Source organism: Hippoglossus hippoglossus, chromosome 11 (assembly GCF_009819705.1).
Source record: "Hippoglossus hippoglossus isolate fHipHip1 chromosome 11, fHipHip1.pri, whole genome shotgun sequence".
NCBI lineage: Eukaryota > Metazoa > Chordata > Actinopteri > Pleuronectiformes > Pleuronectidae > Hippoglossus > Hippoglossus hippoglossus.
Genome location: NC_047161.1, coordinates 7,477,084 through 7,496,386, shown reverse-complemented (window position 1 = coordinate 7,496,386; position 19,303 = coordinate 7,477,084). Strand labels below are relative to the sequence as shown.

Sequence of the window (19,303 nt, the reverse complement as noted above, 5' to 3'; positions counted from 1 at the left end):
ACCCTGATGTACACACAAATACTGGGTAAAGACACACACATGCATGAACGTACACGTACACACAGGGGGTGAAATGACAGCCAGGGTCGTCAACAAAAATGATGTCATGTTAAGAGGAAAATCCTCAAAGAGAAAGGAAATGCCAGCAACGTGACTCATAGTGTGTGCGTGTGGGTGTGTGTGTGCACACAAACCCTGTGTAATATAGAAAAGGACCTTACTGCTGCACAGTGTGCATAGTAGAATAGTGTGGGATTCATCTTCACAGGAAGAGAACAACTGACAAACCTCATTATCATGAAAATGCTGTAAGAGCGTATCACTTGTTATCTGCAAATCTAACGTTATTATTTCACACTTGTTTTCAGCATTTAAATTCAGGTTCATTTGTCTATTTGCTTAAGAACGGGGGGAAAAACCAGCACCAAGAAATGCTAAGGCTGCGAGCAAAAGACGTCACTCGATTTTAAAAACAATAACAGAAATATCGTATAGCACAAAAGTAAGTTGTGTAACCTCTGACCTTTGCAAAAATGCCACATCATGAAGACAGTGAGGATGATTCATTGCTGCACTTTATCTTCCTTGGTTTGGAGAAAAAATTCACCATGGCATCATAATATGGACATTTTTGCCGCTTGTTATTTTGGTGATGTTTTCCTTTTCTATATTTTTATGGCATGGGGAGGGGGTTCTCGTTGGCTTGATGTCCCACTAGGCCTGTACTATAACAGGGGAAACCCGCCCTTGTGTGAAGGTTCCCCTCACATTGCTCAGAACGCAAGATCCACTCATTATGTCAAATGCAACGACGGGTTAAATAACGTATGACATGTAATGTAATAATAATGTGAGACCTTGTCCTAAACCCCCATAAATCATTATACATCCCATATCAGTATTGCAGCCATATCTATTTTCAAATGTAATCAGATTTCCTCAATCTAAATGTATCGTACCTTTAATATGAAGCCAAATATACGCACTATAATAAATGAAACCTATATCCATTAGTAGCACAGTGCTTTAACCCACAATGGACAATGATCTGGATAATGATGAGACTTTAAGTGTCCATAATGACATCTAGATAGACCTGAAACCTACAGACACCATCTGTCTCATGGACGCTCACTCAGTTAGTCTTTCCCCCGTCTCTCCGGTAAGAGTGCAGTTGTAGGTTAAGTGCTGTGTTGCCTGACATCTGCAGCCATGCTGGTTCCCGCTGCAAACTAGAATCCATAGTAGACTGGAGCCTCTCATATTTCTCATGTCTGAGAAACAAGATTAAACGGCACCTGAGGAGTTTCGGAGCGTCTTAATAAAAACTATTGAACAGATTCGCATCGTCTAACTCTGTTTTTCCTGTTTACCGTTTTGTTTTTGATGTCATGTAAATCACGAACAACTCTGGGCTGAAGAGTGTTGACTATAGCTCACTATAAGTTTATTTTCTCCATGGAATATCCTGCAGGAGCACCAGCATGGTGCTAATTACATACCAGTCTGTTTAACAGCCTCCACTGCACATATATCAAAGAGGGACTTGGGTCTTTCTTACACACACACACACACACTGGCAGACAGCCCAAAACACCTGCTCCTCAAGCTGTTCCCAAGAACAGAAACGAGTCGGGACGAGCAGAACAGATTCATTTCATAGACTTTTTATATAAATGCATTAGCCTGTGGTTATCACAAAAGATGCTGAAGATAAATTCGATGCACGATGCCCTCGCTGTAACTCCAAATGTTTTCCGACAGAGAGTTTGTGACCCAAACAATCAATTGTGTGTGAGTGCAAGCTAAATAAATAGGAGAGGTCAGGAAGCACAAACACTGTCTCATGCCAAAACAGCTGCTCTGAGAATCATGGCTCTCAATGCAGAAAAAAGAAAGGTAAACAAATGTGGATGAGTGTCTTCACCACAGCTCTGAATGATTTAGATTCAGGAGGCCTTTACAGCCTCCATGAGTATATCCTCATGGTAGAGTATGAACAGGAAGGTAGAGCAGAGGCTTCTGTAGAAGAGGTAAGCACGCCACGTGGAATTACAAGTTAGAAGTTTAGTGGTGGTGAAGCTGAAGGCGTGCGAAAGGGGAGAAGTTCGTTAAAAGTTTAACTTAGCTTTTTACTTGTGGTAACTGTATTTAGGCTTCAAGAATTGCAAGTGATGTTAAATTGTATAGATTGTTAAATTGTAATGAACTTTTTTGTAACAGGGCTTTCTGCTAAAATCCAGATGCCAATGAAAAAAATATTATTTAAATAAGTATTTTTCAGGCATCAGTAAAAAGTATGAGGGTACCCTTCACTGTTTCCGATGAAAGTAGACCATCTGTGGTGGTAGCGGTCGTGGTGCAGGGTTATTGTGACTGTGATTATAGTGAATGACAGGTACACATAGTTCAGGTGTTATGCCGAGGTCTGCCTGCCTGCTGAGGTCTGAATGCCAACTGCGGGGACACACAGCTAAGGTGGAAACTAACAATGTTATGCAAAGTTCAGTCTGCCTGCCAAGGACAGTAAAACTTTTTTGATGGTTCACAGAGTCCCTGACGCAGTGGGATATGTCCTGGTGCTGCTCTTTAAGGGAGCGCTACACAAAGATCGACAATGAAGCAACAGCACAAAACACTAAAGCTTCTTGAAATTTTCTGGAGAGGCTGCATGTGAGAATGCAAATGTCCGAGACAGTTGCTCTGGACATGTTCTGGAACTTTCCTGCCAGACCCCTAATAGAATATACAAGTGAACCCATGTGAGAATACAGCAGGAAAATATCCAGAAAATTCATTTGTTGTGTGCTTAACACAACATTATCAAAATACAGGAAATACAAAATTAAAGAGCAAATTCCCAACATCAAAATGAAATCACGGTTATCAAAAATGTGTTTTAACATTCGAAATAGTGTTTTTTATATAATTTTTAGTGGCAGCTTCCATTGGATCCATATATTTGTTAGAAACTGTGACGCTAGGTTCAATGGTGACAATCTAAAGTGGCTGAGGAGAAACTGAGGCAGATGTTCTTTTCCCATAAAAAATAAAATAAAAGCACGTCTCTTCTAAGAATCAACTGTTTCAACCTGAGGAGAGCAGCCAGCTGTTCTGCCTCATTGCTCAGTGTTTAATGGCCCACCTTCAAGCTGAGCTGGCACACACGCGCATGTGTGTGTGGGCGGGTGTGTGTCTGACCCTCTGGACAATGGGGTGTTACTGGAGCGTGCTGCCTTACGATGCAACAACGTCACGCCCGAGGCATCAATCACACCTGCCAGGCGCACACACACACAAACACACAGAAACAAACACACAAAATGTTATGTCCTTGAAATTGCACTTGTGAGGGTTTAAAGCTCAGTTTTGACTTGGTCTGAGATAACGTACTTTTACATAATGCTGGCACAAGTCAGTGTTTTTAGTGACTCGTGAGCTGTGTAGGTGATGTGTTCAAACAGAGGCACATGTGCATTTTCTCATCTCATTATTTCACATTCAGATACACATCAAGCAATTATTCAAAACCACTAACACATGATAAAAATGCTCTGCACGCACACACACACAGATGATGCATACTCCAGATAAGTCCTACACGCATACAACATAATAAGGTCACATAAACGCATGACTGCTCATACACATTTATCTGCAAAAGCACACACACTGTGACACACACACACACATTCACTTGAGTGTGTGTGTAATTCAGGTGCAGCGATGAATCTAACTGGCTTACTGGAGCGAGCACGCATTTTAAGGTATCGCACCCAGTGCAGATACACCATGTATAATTCAACACAACAGATTGAGGACAAGTGAACGGGTGAGATAGCTTAAAATGATCTTTATAAATGATGCCACTCAATGTTTTTTAAATAGATCAGAACACGTCTGACATGACTTACATCAAACAAGAAATTTAAGTGAAGACCCAGCTGTGGGTCAAAGCATAAATTTACACATGAAAATCAAACTTAACATTTAATATTGAACGCTTCTTTGATTTTGCATCAGAGAAAAACACGGGGGAACTGGTTTTACAAGGCAAATAATGAATCCTTGACTCTAACTGGCCAATAAATGCAAATCCTGATAGACTGGGCTCTGGAAGAGTTTAGTTGAGTGGTACCAGAATATGCTAATGAATGCTAACATGTATATTTATCTATGCTAAATATGGAAAACAAATCGAAAGCTTTTCATCGTTAAGGGTATTCCTTATATTTAAGTGGAGTTCATCCTCATCTGGATTAACGGTCCTGGGATAAAGCATGTTTTATACCTCTTATACACCACAATGAGTAGGTATACATAGGTTTTCTGAAAGGAGGTAATCCCGCTAATAAAAGGTGACTCCTTTCCCATTGCCAGTAGAGGAGTTAGGAGCCCTCGTGGATATTTACACGGCAAAACCCGGAAGTATTGTTCACGTCATTACATTGTCCCAGAAAAAGTGTATAGCGTCATCATCTAGACTGCCAAAATAAAGATGAAGAAATTGGTACGTTCATCTGGGTGACATGTTTTCAACACTGTCGATCGGAGCGGGCCCCGACAAAAACCTGTGTCTACAGCAGTCATTTCATCCTGGAGTGAATGTCGATCGTATCCATTCCCATTGGAGAAAAAAGCCAGATGTGAGTGGGTGTAAGGGAGTTTGTTGACCAGTGAAAAAAGGGGCTTTAAACTATAACACCCCCTGAGCATCTTTTTTTTTTATAAAATAGATTTTACTTGAGCTTACCTTTTATAGATGCTCTTTTATGTGCCTCTGTATAACCTTCTGGCATTCACAAAATCAATATCACATCTAAAGAGTATGAGTAAAACTGCCTGGATGTAAGGCAGGTAAAGATGTAGGTGTGTGCATGTGAGTGTGTGTGTAGCTGCTAGCTTTGCTTCTAATTTAGCAAATCTCCATCAATTATGAACAAAGATCGAACTATTAAAAACACACTGAAATATAGATGATCTAACCCAGAAACAAAACGCCGCGGGAGGATTTTTACTTCATGCTTACAAACTACACATGCGTATGTACACGCATGAAACAATTGTACATGCAACACACAAAAGTACACACCAACGCCAACGCACAGAGCAACATCAGCCACACTGCACATGGGAGATGCACACTTCAAATGCAACTGACTAATTTGACACACACCGCCTCCCACACACACAAATACACATTTACAAGTAGCGCCATCATCACTGCACATGCACACTTGAAGTGCAAGCCTCCTACCTACACACAGACACACAGACACACACACACACACACACACCTCGTTCAGAGGTAATCAAAACTCAATGATGGAATGGGTTAAGTCTGCAAATCAATAACTTTCATTCATCGATTAATCTGCTGTTTATGTTCATGATTATTTGGGCAATAAAACGAAAGGAAAATTGAAAAAAAAGGCCCGTTACAAATCTGAAAACCCCAAAATCTTGTTTTGTAAAATGAACAGTCCAAAATTACAAATGTCTGATTTTCAATGTGAAAAAAACAACAACTTATTTCTCACATTTGAGAGGGTGAAACAAAAACAACTTGAGCATTTTTGCTTAACAAAATCATTGTTATGTTAAGTAATTTCTTCCTTAATTAACTAACCGATTAAGTGACTAATCATTTCAATCAGCCGGGACTCATGCATGCACAATGTACAATTTTGCCGCCCTCTTCTACTTCCTCTACTTCTTCATCCTCCTCATCATCAGCATCCTGGGCACCATCACTACAGTAACAACTGGAAAACTACATGCATCAACGATGTATTCAATTTGCTACTTTTTACACCTCTTTACCATCATTATTGTCATTAGTATTACAGCTTTTACAACACTGAATTTATCAATGACACTGTATCATATACATTTATATCATTACTATCAATGTATATTTTCAGTGGTAACTGTTCTTCAGTTGCACCAAACATTACTACAATACAAGTAAACCTTCATAGAAATGCATTGCATAAACACAAGTTCATGTTTTGAAATTACAGACTGAAAACACTCCTTTAAGAACACGCGTACTAAATAAACTTGTGCATTAATATACTTGCACACGTAACATAGTTGCTGTATAATATCATCCTTACCATGATATAGTCCTTCCATTTAAAAGTGAAGAAGAGAAGAGAAGAGAAGAGAAGAGAAGAGAAGAGAAGAGAAAGAGAAGAGAAGAGAAAACCTCTTCCTGACAGACAGCTAAATTGGGAAAAGCCAAAATCCCGGGCTTCTGTCGTCTTTGGGGCTAATGCTGTGATGCACTACAGTCAGCTAACTCAGTAATGATGATGAGCTTAAAGCCCAGCCTCCTCCTCCCTCCTCTACTACTACAACTGCTGCTGCTACTACACTGACACACAGATGCACACAGCACGAGTGGGAGCAGGGTAAAAAGAGGAGGGGGGGGGGGGGGGAGAGAGAGAGAGAGAGAGAGAGAGAGAGAGAGAGAGAGAGAGAGAGAGAGAGAGGAGGATTAGGCAGCAGCAGCGGCAGCCTATGACCGTGAATGGGGGGAGGGAGGCAAAAGAGAGAAAAGGAGGAAAGAGGAGGGGAGGTGGGGAGAGGGGAGGTGTGTCTTTGTCTCCCTGGAGAGGCGGTGGAGGTGGAGAGAGAGGGAGTGAGATGTACAAGAAACGAAAGGGGAAGCAAGTGAACAGGGAGAGACATGATAAGAGATGGAAAGAAGTGATGCAACAACTGCAAGAAAAGAGGAGTGGAAAACAGGAGTGGGACGATATGGACAAAAAGAGGATAAAGTGAGGGGCAAATAAAAGATGGAGAGGATAATGACATTACAGGAGGGGGCTCATTCCCCTCCTGTTATGTCATTATGTCAGTATGGGTAATTTAAACAATGCGTGTGTTGCCTTTGGCTATTCTGCCTCTACGACACACATGAACCCCTGAGGAGCGACTCGGTTATTCATAATGTGATGTCCTCAACTCATCACTGTCCCCCAGAAGTCATCCATCTTCACAACGACTAACACAAATTATAGAGAACGAGGGACACGGGGGGAGAACAGTCAGTTGTTCCACTGACTTTGCTTAGGGGTGCACATCATTAATTTCCATGCAGGGGCACGGAGGAGAGTGAACCCACCTCAACTCATTCTGCACATGTCTTCAGAAAGAATAGTTTATTCAGCCATTACTCATGGAAACTGAGTCTGTCATAAATTAAAGATAATGTTCAGCATTTCTGCATTAAAATGTCTAAAAATGACCCATTTTATATATTTTCTTGACTTGTGTACTTCCATTATCCAAAAAATTTCCAATAATGTTCAAATAAACCCAGAGAAATTTCCAATTTTATTCAAGATAATGGGACGTTTCATTTTGGTCACTTTTAATTTATTTATTATTAAGATTTATTTAACCAATCTCTCTTTCAAGGGCCAAGACAGGCATCAACACAAGCAGAGTACAAGCTAAACAGGTAAAAAACAAGAAAGTCAGGGTTACAATATAAAAACATGAATTAAGCTTTCAATGAAGTCAAATTAGGTCCTTTTTAGTATCTAAACGCCCTTAGCAAGAAAATTATGGGACAAGAGAAGGTGAAGAAAATGACTCCCAACTTTATCTGTGAACTTTGTTGGTCAATGTTTGTTACTTTTGGGAGTAACAGCAAATCTATTCTACAAATGGGAAGGGAAGCATCTGAAGGAACAGTGATTCACTCATGTCGGTGCGAAGCCCACTCATCCGTGTCTCACAAACAAGCAGTTGTCTCTGGCCAACTCATTACAGCAGTAGAAGAATTCAATAAACGCAGCAAACGATGGACAAAGATGACTGAGGCGATCGCATTCTATCTAAGGATCCTGAGCCGTTCAAAGCTGTGAACCTTGGGGACTTGAAATCAATGTACATCATTATCTACCAGCGTCGTTAATGCAAAATAGATGAGACAATTTGCGATGTTTAGTCTGGATATTCTCAACTGTGAATTTCAAAATAGGGAAGAAACTTACATCGTGGATTGCAACAAGATTGTGTTGTGATTTTTTTTTAGGACAATAGCTCACTACTATTGGATAAATTCAAAATGTTGCCTTGCTACACTAGTTAAGGGTTTAGTGAGGTTATCTTGAGGGGACATGTACCAGACTTCATGACAACCCATCAAACAGTTGTTGACCCATTTCACCCAATCCACAAATATTAACCTCATGGTGGCGCTAGAGGACAAATCACCACATTCAAGTTCCATAGAAACATTATCGAGTTACGCCTGCACCTTTTTCTGCCAATCCACCAAGTTGTTGACACACATTACTGTAAAAGTAAAACATTATAACCTGCTGGTGGTGCAAGACTAAAAGTCAGGGGACTATGAAAATAAATAGGATTCAAACCACGAATGTCAGCCTCATGGTGGCGCTGGAGGAAAAGCCAGGCAGGGGAGGCAATGTGTGGTTGTCAGAGCTTTAACTATCCCAGTGACCTTTTCCACTGTTGGTGCCACTCATGTGTTAACAACAAAACGTTCTCAAAGTGCCATGAAAATCAGTGAGCTGTCACGATGTCAGTGACTCTGCCTTTCACTCCATGACAGTGTATTGGTCACATTGGATACAGAGAATAAATGAAGCATCACCAAGAGAATATCTCCCTCTACAATCTCAGGGTCTCTCTTATACCCACACATAAATACAGTCTATGGCACAGACACACACAGACACACACACAGACACACACAAACAGACAGCCGGAATAGACGAGAGTTGCTCAGGAGTAAAGCAGATTAATGGGCCACTGGATTAGTAGGCCAAGATGTCACACACAGTACACACACAAATACACACATACACATAGTCTCTCATATAGAAGGTAGACCTAAGCTCTGCCCCCCCCCCTTCCACTCCATTTCCCTGCTGGATCGGTTGATGTGTTAATATCGCCCTCTGGTGGATATGCAGTTTGAGGTGAACTCTGCTGTTGACAGTCTGTGTACAGTTGTCACTGGGTCTGCCTGTGTTTGAATGATTGTCTACTTTACCTGAACACCCAAAACCTTAATAAAAGTATATTTTATATTTCAAATAACAACATAGTCACATCCGTATATCACACTTTCCAAGAGTAAACTGATGTGCGATTGTCCGCAAATCCACGAAATGCATTTTTACTTTTACCAAAACTTTTTTGTGACTTGGTCTACAGCTTTTTGATGCTACAACTTAAAATGCAGCTGTTTTTTTAAACAGGAGAAAAACAAAAAATGTCTTTGGTTATGTTGTTTTCTGGTGTTTGTTCAGACTTTAAGAGACAGACTGACAGACGAGCCTCCAGACTATTCTTCAATGAACCATTGTTACAAGAGAACGCCTGCTAGTGACTAATCACACAGACACATATACATTGACACACACACACACACACACACACACACACACACACACACACACACACACACACACACACACACACACACACACACACACACACACACTGTGGCATTATACTCGACCTCAGCAACACCAGTCTGTGAGTACATGTGTGTGATGTCATACCTATGGCTCGTGTCCAGGTGTTTCATTGTGTGTGTGTGTGAGTGAGTGTGTGTGATCCCTGTGATCTATTATGACTGTGTATTTATGTGGGTGTGTGGGTGCAGTGTTTGTGTGTCTGTGGCTGCTGGGCCTGAATCGAGAGAAGAGATGAGGTCATATGATTGGCCAAGCAGACACTGATGCGCCCGCTCTCTCCCCCGCTCTCATTCTCTCAGTGTACTACTACTTCCATACTCACGCTTGCTATTGTTGTATTGAGAGTTTTTGGAGATTTTAAAAAGGTTCAGTTTGTAGAATTTAGTGGCATCTAAAAGTGAAGTTGCACATTGTAACCGAATATCCTCCCCCTTCCAAAAGGAAAATCTATGGAGGCCTTCCTGTGATACAAAAATGTGAAGGTCTCTCTCTAGAGGCAGTGTTTGGTTTGTCCAAACTGGGCTACTTTGGAAACATGGCTGATTCCCGGGAAAAGGACCCGCTCATATACATTTGAAGAACTCATTCTAAGTAAATGAAAACACAACAATTCTTAGTTTCAGGAGATTTTACACTGTCCTATTAGAGGAATAGAGCAGGCTAGGAGATAAATACCACTTTTATATCTTTCCTAAAGTAAAATAAATCACCTACCAGCATCTCTCAATCTCATAATTTAACACGTTATAATTTATCTAATCAATATACAAACTAAAAATTATAAAACAGGCCACCAGAAAAGCAGCAAAAAACCTCCAGGATGTTACAGCATCCATGAAAGAAATAGCGGCATACAACCCCCAATGTTTAACAGGCAGTTAAAGTCTTGTTTTTACACTTGGGTTTTGTTTGTTTCCAGGCTATGTGCTAAGCTAACAACCTCATTATAACATACAGACATGACAGCGCTGATCTAACTCTCCACAAGAAAGCAATGAAGACTATTTAACTCCCACTCATCAATACATTCTTATTGCTTGGTGCATATGTGGTGTCTGAGTTATATCCTCAGACTTCATAACTGGTGGACAGCTGAACACACACACACACACACACACACACACACACACACACACACACACACACACACACACACACACACACACACACACACACACACACACACACACACACACACACACACACACACACACACACACACACACACACACACACACACAGCAGGGTGTAAAAGACACCAAGCAACAAGCTTTTTTACCGTACAACAGCTGCTGTGCAAATTAAACATCCTGCCTCTGAAGCTAAAAGAAGCTTTTTATTCATGTCCAGTAGGTTAATGACACATTTTCAATATGCACTGGTACAAAGATAATGTCTCCATGAGTTTAAAGATCTAGGGATGATCATGAAGTGCATCTCAGGACCCTCTCTCCTTCCCTCATTTCACTATTTCTGTTTTTCTCTCTCTTTTTCTCTCCACGCAGCTTTTTCCTCCTACCACCTCTTTTCTCTTTTGTCTATATGACAGAACTGAAACAAGTGCTTCTTTCTCTTTCTCTCGCTCTGACTCACTGCAATGTAATTACGGCGAATGTCCGCTCAAACGCCACACACACACACATGCAGACCCACACACACACAGAGGAGAGAGCGATAACTTATTTACAACATCGGTGGTTGTAATTGTTCTTTCGTAAGCTGCAGTTCGATCTTTGCTCAGAGAAAAATTATTGGGCGAGAGAACAGAACATTAATTAGTTTGTAGATTAATTCCATTCCATTCATCACTAGCTGACATGCTGCACCAGTGACCTGCATGAGCGAAGGTAGCTTATACTAAATTTGAGAGTGTGTGTGTGCACAGAGGAGAGACAAGTCATTAACTATGATGTAATTTCCTTCCATTGTAGCACATTTCTGCACACAGACCACTACGCTGCTGCGGTCAAACTACACACACACACACGCACTAAAACAACTGCATTGAGCCAAGCCCAGAGAACCTACCAATAAACGTTATGTAACTTTTGTGACCACAGAAGAAATGGAATACTGTAAAGTACATGGCCACCTGTTTGAAAGGATTGGTATCTATTTTGCAATAAATCCAACCACGACTGGGTTCAATATATTTTCAGGGTTATAGAAAAAGACACAGCGTTGCACCGATCTGATAAGTTAGGACCAAAAGAATGTCCAATAGCGAGCAATATTCTGCAGAACTGTCATCTCTTAAATGGCTGGCGCTTGTATGTAGAAGTGAATTTCTAAACACTTGGTTTGGTTTGATTAGAGACTCCTAAGGTAGACCAAGACCCACCCTGGTTGATAAAACGAACTTGATTTGAACCTTGAAAAATCTTGCATTAAAACACCTTGTTTCACTTACTTCAAGCAAACTCACTGCAGTGACTATACTTTAGGTTTCTCTGTGTGCAGCTGCCTAGCTAGTGTCTGCCAAATCATGCATATGAGCCATTTAGAGGACATCTTTAAATTGTAGCTACAGAAAAATTACATGTTGCACTCCCCACATCTAAACTGAATGACTTCTCAACCTCTGGGAAACATACTTTAAAATCTGTTTACGTTACTGCATGGTACTCTTTTATGTCAATTAAAGGCCACTGTGACAACATTTATATTAATGCAATAAGGTTTGTTTATAACAAAGACCAAAAGGACACACACACATATTGCTAATCCATCTTTTAAGGAGTACAAAGATATTTTTTCCAACGGCAAAAGCCAAGAAAATGTTTACACATGTTATCTTGGGTAAACACAGTTATTATCACAGTACAGTACACACAAGCAAGCATGCAAAAGCGTGCATGTTGGGACTTTCTGCAGTTGTGAGGACACCAGTTGCTGTAATACATTTTGTAGCCCCTTGCCCTAATCTTAACCATCACAACTAAATGTCTTACCCTACCCTTACTCCTAAACCTAACCCATATCAGTAATTAAACCATTAAACAGCCTTTTCAACTTGTGAGGCTGAGGATTTGTCCGCACAACCACAGAAAGACATGTACACAACAAACACACACATAAACACTTAGGGGGGCCTGAGTAGCACTGCTGCTTCTGAGAGGAAGAAGGCGTTTTCCTTTCAGCTCCTGAGGGACGCAGCATGTTTGAGGATGTACAGTAAGTGCTCTCTCTCTGTGTGTGTGTGTACATCCATGAGAGGGTGTGGGGGCTACATCCTGAATGCAACCAATCCAGAAGCAAAAGGAATGGACCCTTATTCAGCCTCCCGTCGGTAAACGCTGTCTCTCACACACACACACACACACACACACACACACACACACACACACACACACACACACACACACACACACACACACACACACACACACACACACACACACACACACACACACACACACACACACACACACACACACACACCATACTTCCAAATGAAGTTGCCGGTGCGAAACATAGAACCTCAGTTGTCCTGGTCAACTGTTCATTCATGCCATTTTCCTTCCTGAGGTAAGTTGGCAAATAGCATTCATACATTGGTGCAGGATATGAGAAAACAGCTTGGACGTCCTCACGGCTGCAAATATTTACACAGTAGGAACGAAGAGGCCAATCACTGGACAGATAAAGTGCCGCTGTGTTTCATTCGATGCTTGGAAAGGAGCAAGCGATTTATTAAAAAAATGCTCAGACTGCAAAGAAACAAGTACAGAGTAATTCTTTCCCCCCGGGACAAATTACTTGATTTGGTATCATGAATTCCTCATGACAGACACACATATTAAGTAAGGACACACACACACTTATTCAGGCCCTCTACATACCTCCACACACACCACACAGTATGTGTCTGCATTGATTGTTACCACTAGTTAGAATCATTAGAGTCCCACCACATACTGGAATCTACTCACACTAGACTGCTGGCTTTGTTACCCTTGTTTCTTTCTCTACAGTTTTTCTCTGTCGCTGTGTGCTTGACTATCCAGAGTGACTAGAAAACCTTTGAGCAATACATAGCAGATTTTTGCATGTAATAAAAATGAAAAATTGAACTAAAACGGAGAGGAAGTTTGCAGGAATGAAAGAGGCACAACAGTGGAGGTGTCTGCAAAGTAATGGACGGCTCCTGCAAGATCTCTGAGTGTAGTCGAGTGTTTCTATAAATACAGGCCTCCTGCACTGCTCTGCAATTTACACACACAAACACACACACACACACACACCTCTATCTTTGTGAGGACACTCATTGACGTAATGCGTGCCCTTGCCCCTTACCTTAACCGTAATAATCATAACCGAATGCCAAAGCCCAACCTTTAACCGAACTCTAACCTGAATGCTTTTAACCATCAAACAGCCATTTGAGGTCGCAGCGACCGGCCAAAACATCCACACCTTCCCAAAAAAGACCTCACTCAGCAGAGTCAAACTCACACACACAACTGCTACACTCGTATTAGCCCGCAGACTAGACTAGCCACAGGAAGTGTCGAGTCAGAAAGGTGTAGCCATTGATTCTCGATGAATTGTGTTTATTTCTTCCAACTGACCTCTATCTAAACCTAAAGCAGAGGGTCCATGTGGAGGAATTTCCCAGATACATGTGAGGCGTGTCTGAAAATGAAGCAAAACAACTTCTTTCTCTCGGTAATGATACGTTTCTGCTTGAGATATAATGGATTACACGGCGTTCATTTTGGTCCTGTGATGCCAAATGAGTGGACTGAGGCTGTGCAATGTGGCTCGAAAGCACATGAATTGGACCATCTTTATCTCTACAAACACAAAGATCGTCTGCATAAAAACATCCACAGGAAGTGATCACTTCCTGTACAAAGACTGCTTCTCGTGTGACGTCACACTCGGTCGAGGTAAGTGACCTAATGAACGCAGCCGGAGTGGAACTAAACACGAGCTCATCAAGTGGATGAGCAGGGGGGAAGGCTTGTTTGCTGGTTTGCTCTGTGAATGTCTCTTCCAGCCAATTACATTTAAATGAATAGGCGAGAAGATTCGGTTTTGCAGTTGACAGCGTTTGGAGCTATGTGTTTTAATCGAGCAACATATGAGACATTAACACTCTGGCTTGATGTGCTGTAAGAAGACGTGTCTGGTGAAGACTTTCTTCTCACCAGAACAGCTGTTATTCAGATGATTAGAATTCATTTTCAACAGTTAATTGTAACATTACCACTATCATCATATTCTGCTTGTTTGAGTAAATGAGAGCCTGGATGATTTGAGTACAACTAACTGTCGGTAAACATTCAGTGTTTGTATTGTATCTGTCCAATGCCTTGGTTGGCCGATAAGTACCTTTCACAGAAATATTGTGTATTGGCGGTTATGTTTGATTGTTCAGAATAAACAATTCCGAAAAGATTTGTATTTATGTTCAAATCTTTCATTAAAATTATGATTATTTTGTATTCGAGTTTCTATATTTGGTTGTATTTGTGTTTTCTTAAGTTATTTTTAATAAAATGAAAAGTTAAACTGTAAAATATCAAGACTCAGTAACATTTCTTTGTTGAAGGGTTTGATAACGACATCTTAGGAATCATTACAATTGGCCCCCAAAAAATCTGTTATCGGTCAGACTCTACCTGCAAAACACCAAATTGTACAAGTGCATCTAAATTTCACACCACATCCTCAAAGAAAGTTTGGTCTAAAAGAAATAATCATAGATCTCATCGGTGTACAGACTTCAGGTTTAGGTGCAGCACGTCCACAGAATTCAAATATAAGTGTGCTCTTATTAGTACACTGCAAGTCTGAAGCTTCAGTGGCCTCAGGATACTGCAATTCATTAGCATTTTCTTGCATGTGGAATATGAAGTGGAGGGGGGAAAGGGCTCCGCACCTCAGCCCTTTACCACACTTTGCAATATGCAGAACATAGAGCACCATGTTTTTCTGAGTAGTGACTTCAGTATTTGAAAAGCACATTGAATCCTTGAGTGTCCAATTATCGATATATGAAATTTGTTCACAAATTGGAGATCATTAAGGCAGAAAATGTGTTTAACCAAACCTCATGAGGAGGCTGCAACATGAAAGAGAATATGAATGAACTTCCCTGACTATTTCAGCTTATCACAGATATCACAGGCATCATATGCTTGTGTTTTTCAATGAAATAATCACCTACTCGATAACAAAGCTCTGAAATGCAAATTTGAGGGCTTCAAACTGTACAAACCCACCCAAATATTAAATAAAATTAACATTTGCTTGATCTGATTCCTAGAAAAAGCCAAAATTAGGCACTTTTTTGTGGAATAAACAAAGGACTGGGCGGTAAAAATGAAACAAAAATTACCGCAACATAATTTGCACAAATAGAAAGTCTGATATAGACCGATCGACTGCTCATGTGATCGTCCTCATTTCTATTAAATACAAATAATAATGTGACATTAATCGTGATCATTATCGATATTATTTTTCCCCATATCTCCAAACCTTAACTAAACCCCTTAAGTACACAAATAACACTCAAGCAAGTTGCTGATCAACTTCCAGCAGATTGGCTCATTGATTATTTGATTAATAGCTTGATTAAAAGTGTAGATGTGTCAAATTCTGTAGAGTTTAAATACACCTGATCAACTATTAACAAAAACCAAACTACTTAGCACACTCACGTGGTAAATAACCCAACATAACTGGGTCAATCAAACCTCCACATCTGAATCCAAAAAGGAGGAAAACTAAACAGAACTGGGTGGTTGCGATAGAAAGTAAAGAGCCCGGACACATGCAGGTAAACTCCGGTTCTGATACAGAGGGAAATCAAACGCCCGAGGAGGCAGATTTAGGCTGAAAATGTGGGTTAATCCGGTTTCCCTTCGTTCGACTCCACATTGACTCCATGTGACTGTGGCCGTGACGGTGCCTCGCTCTTTTTCTCCCCAACTTACTAAAAAGGAAAAGTGCGACGCCGCCGCTGGAGCTGGAGCTAACTTCTCCGGATGTTATCCCGGTTAGCGTGAAAGCGAGCGAACGGTCAAATTAGCTCTTTTGGGGTTTTTTAGTTTGTGAAGGAAACGGCGGCTCACACACACTTTTCTTCGCCGTTCAGCTCGTGGTATAGTCCCGCAAAACACACACATCACTCACCGCCGACTTGTTCCAGTGGAGGTTAGGGGGGGGGGCGTGCGGGCAGCTTCCTGCCGACTTTGGCGACTGGGGAAGCGGCGAACAGTCGGTGGTTAGTCCGTTAGAAGGGTCGCGGGGGCTGGGGGTAGTTTACGGTCCGAGTTTTTTCGCTTCGCCCCGTCTGGCTCACCCTCTCCCCGCCTCCTCTCACCCTCTCTCCCGTCGACTGTTCCTGCTCTCCTCCCTCTCTCTCTCTCTAGCTCTCCCTCTCTCTCCCTCTCCCTCTCTCTCGCTCCCTATCCAGCATTCCAATATGGCTGCTGCAGGAACACACACAGACACACACACACACACTCTCTCCCTGAAGCTCCTTGCAGCAGGAAACCCATGAATGAATGGACGTGTTTACACTTCACATGCTATTACAACTTAATTATGCACCATTAAGACAAAGTGTACTCTTGTCTCGATTAGATAAGCACACGTGATGGAGGAAATATACTCAGAACTTTGATGTACTACAAGTAAAAGTCATGCAGTCAAAGTTTCAATAGCAGTATCATAAAAATACAGTAAAAAAGTACAGTAAAGTACAGTAACGTGTTTTATATCATTGGATTATAACTCTCTGCAATATTCATTCTGCCTGTGCAATACAAGGGTCCATGTGCAATTCATTCACTGTACATATTCTCACACTGCACATATGTGTCTTGTTTTTAAACTGACTGTATATATTCGTGTTAATTACATTCATATGTTCATATATTCTGTATATTTCCTCACACTTAAGTATCGCATGTTACTTATTATAACTGGTTGCTTATTTTTGGCTCTTGCTGCTATAATATTACAAATTTCCCCATTGTGGGACAAATAAAGGATTATTTTATCTAATAAAGGATTATCTTATTTGAACTTAATTAGTGGTGCAATGTGTTCACGTTATTGAAAAATATTGTGGAAAGCACCTCAGATATTTAACTAAGTACAACACTTGATTTTCATCAACAAATATCCACACAATCTATGACTACAGCGTATAAACCCTCACGTGTATGAGTTGTGAAGTACTTGATGTGTGTTGAAGGCAGGTTAGTGCACCATCTCATTACACTGTGGGTACATCCTGCCAAAAGGAAGTGCCGTGACCCGGATTCGAACCGGGGTTGCTGCGGCCACAACGCAGAGTACTAACCACTATACGATCACGGCTGGCCACTTGGGATGAAGACCCGCACCCGCACAAATAAGTTCAGTCTCTGCCCCTCCCCATTGACATTACAGTCCATTCACTCCCTGGAAGTTGAGAAGTCTTCATGCTTTTTGAAGTTGTAATGTGGGAAAAACACAATTAATGTGTTGTATCTTTATCTTTATGTTTAGACAACATCCTGACACCTCTGTTCAAAAGCACCAAGTATGACCGGCACATAATTCTTATAAAATGTGAATCATAAAAACGTCTGAAATGGCAAAAAAAAAAGTCTGGAGGTTACAATTGACGAAAGTGTAACATTGTACAAGTTAAAATTATTAGAAGCTACTAATGAGTTGATTATAAAACTGTGTTCATTGGTTTACGAGTGATGATGTCACCAACTCGCGTACCCCAATGTTTGCTAAACGTTTTGAGTTGTTTCAACTTGTACATGCTTTCATGTGACTTTTTTCCCATCGGAGGAACTCTTTGTTTCAGATTATTCAGACACCAATTAAACGTGTGATTAGTGTAAGCAAAAAAAAAAAGAATACATATAGTTTAACACTATTGCATTTATATAATCAATATATAAGATAATGCCACAACATGTGCTTTTGGCTCATTCCCTCTCTACACGGGCTCAAGGCTGACACTTGGTGGTCACATGTCACAATCGCAGTATATTTGCATTTCCTGAGGGTATGGATTTTTATATAGCCCCAATAATCTAACATGCAGGCTTGTATTGTTTTTTTCTCTATGTCGTGGGTGAATTATAAATTATTTTAGTCGTCCCTCCATGACTTCCAAAAGGCTAAGACCTTTGGAGTTTGGTCCTGAGGCCTCTCTGTGGGGGGGATACACGTCTGCAGCCACATCCATGCAACCACGTCCAGTTTTTAAAAATAAAAACTGTAAAACACGTGAAAACACCAATGATCTAATATCTTCTCATGTAAATAACAGCAGGTGGAACATATCATATCTGTGCTTGTAATGTAGGTTTAGCATATTATAATCTATGCTGGATATATCTACCAGATTTCTACTATGTCACTTTTTGAAAATTGCTGCCGTGACCCGGATTCGAACCGGGGTTGCTGCGGCCACAACGCAGAGTACTAACCACTATACGATCACGGCTGGCTGTCCGGTGGTGTGACACACCTTGCTGGAACAGCCACGATCAGTTCCTACAGATCCGTCTATAACAGGCGTTTCTGAATTAAATCTAAAGTAAAACTGTAAGATTAGAGAATAGATATTATTTCCTCTATGACACAGTTGCATGAATCCTGTGATCTTCACTGGGATCTGTCTCACTCTCTTTTTAAAAAACTTTATTCAACACTCAACAGTTTACAAACACGTGGACAAAAAGGAACTGTGAATATTAACACAGCAAAAGGTACAATATAAGTATAAGTGAATAAAATAATTGTCAAAATTAAAATGAACAAATAATAATATTAAGCTGCCATGACAGAGAGTTGATAGTATAACTAAT

The 19,303-nt window shown here is 40.8% G+C and overlaps 1 protein-coding gene and 2 non-coding genes across 7 annotated transcripts in view; all 3 read right to left on the bottom strand.

Annotated features, from left to right (window-relative positions):
* The window catches only part of ptk2aa (protein tyrosine kinase 2aa), a 58,644-nt gene extending 41,689 nt beyond the window's left edge, over positions 1 to 16,955 (bottom strand). Inside the window, exons 1-2 of one of the 5 annotated variants that reach the window (XM_034599780.1) lie at positions 16,614 to 16,822; positions 3,146 to 3,277 (exon numbers count right to left, since the gene is read on the bottom strand). Coding sequence is in view for 1 of the 5 variants with exons in the window: in XM_034599770.1 (XP_034455661.1) it covers positions 6,120 to 6,138 (19 nt within the window). In the remaining 4 variants the exon portion in view is untranslated. Of the gene's footprint in view, positions 1 to 3,145; positions 3,278 to 6,119; positions 6,337 to 16,613 lie in introns of those variants that run through there. The other 4 variants (XM_034599779.1, XM_034599778.1, XM_034599781.1 and 1 more) reach the window with 4 other exon arrangements.
* Positions 16,956 to 17,735: 780 nt separating this feature from the next.
* On the bottom strand, positions 17,736 to 17,807 carry trnah-gug. The gene has a single exon. It is a non-coding gene; the product is annotated as a tRNA-His (tRNA).
* A 1,060-nt stretch (positions 17,808 to 18,867) lies between these two features.
* trnah-gug lies at positions 18,868 to 18,939 on the bottom strand. The gene has a single exon. It is a non-coding gene; the product is annotated as a tRNA-His (tRNA).
* Between the last annotated feature and the right edge of the window lie 364 nt (positions 18,940 to 19,303).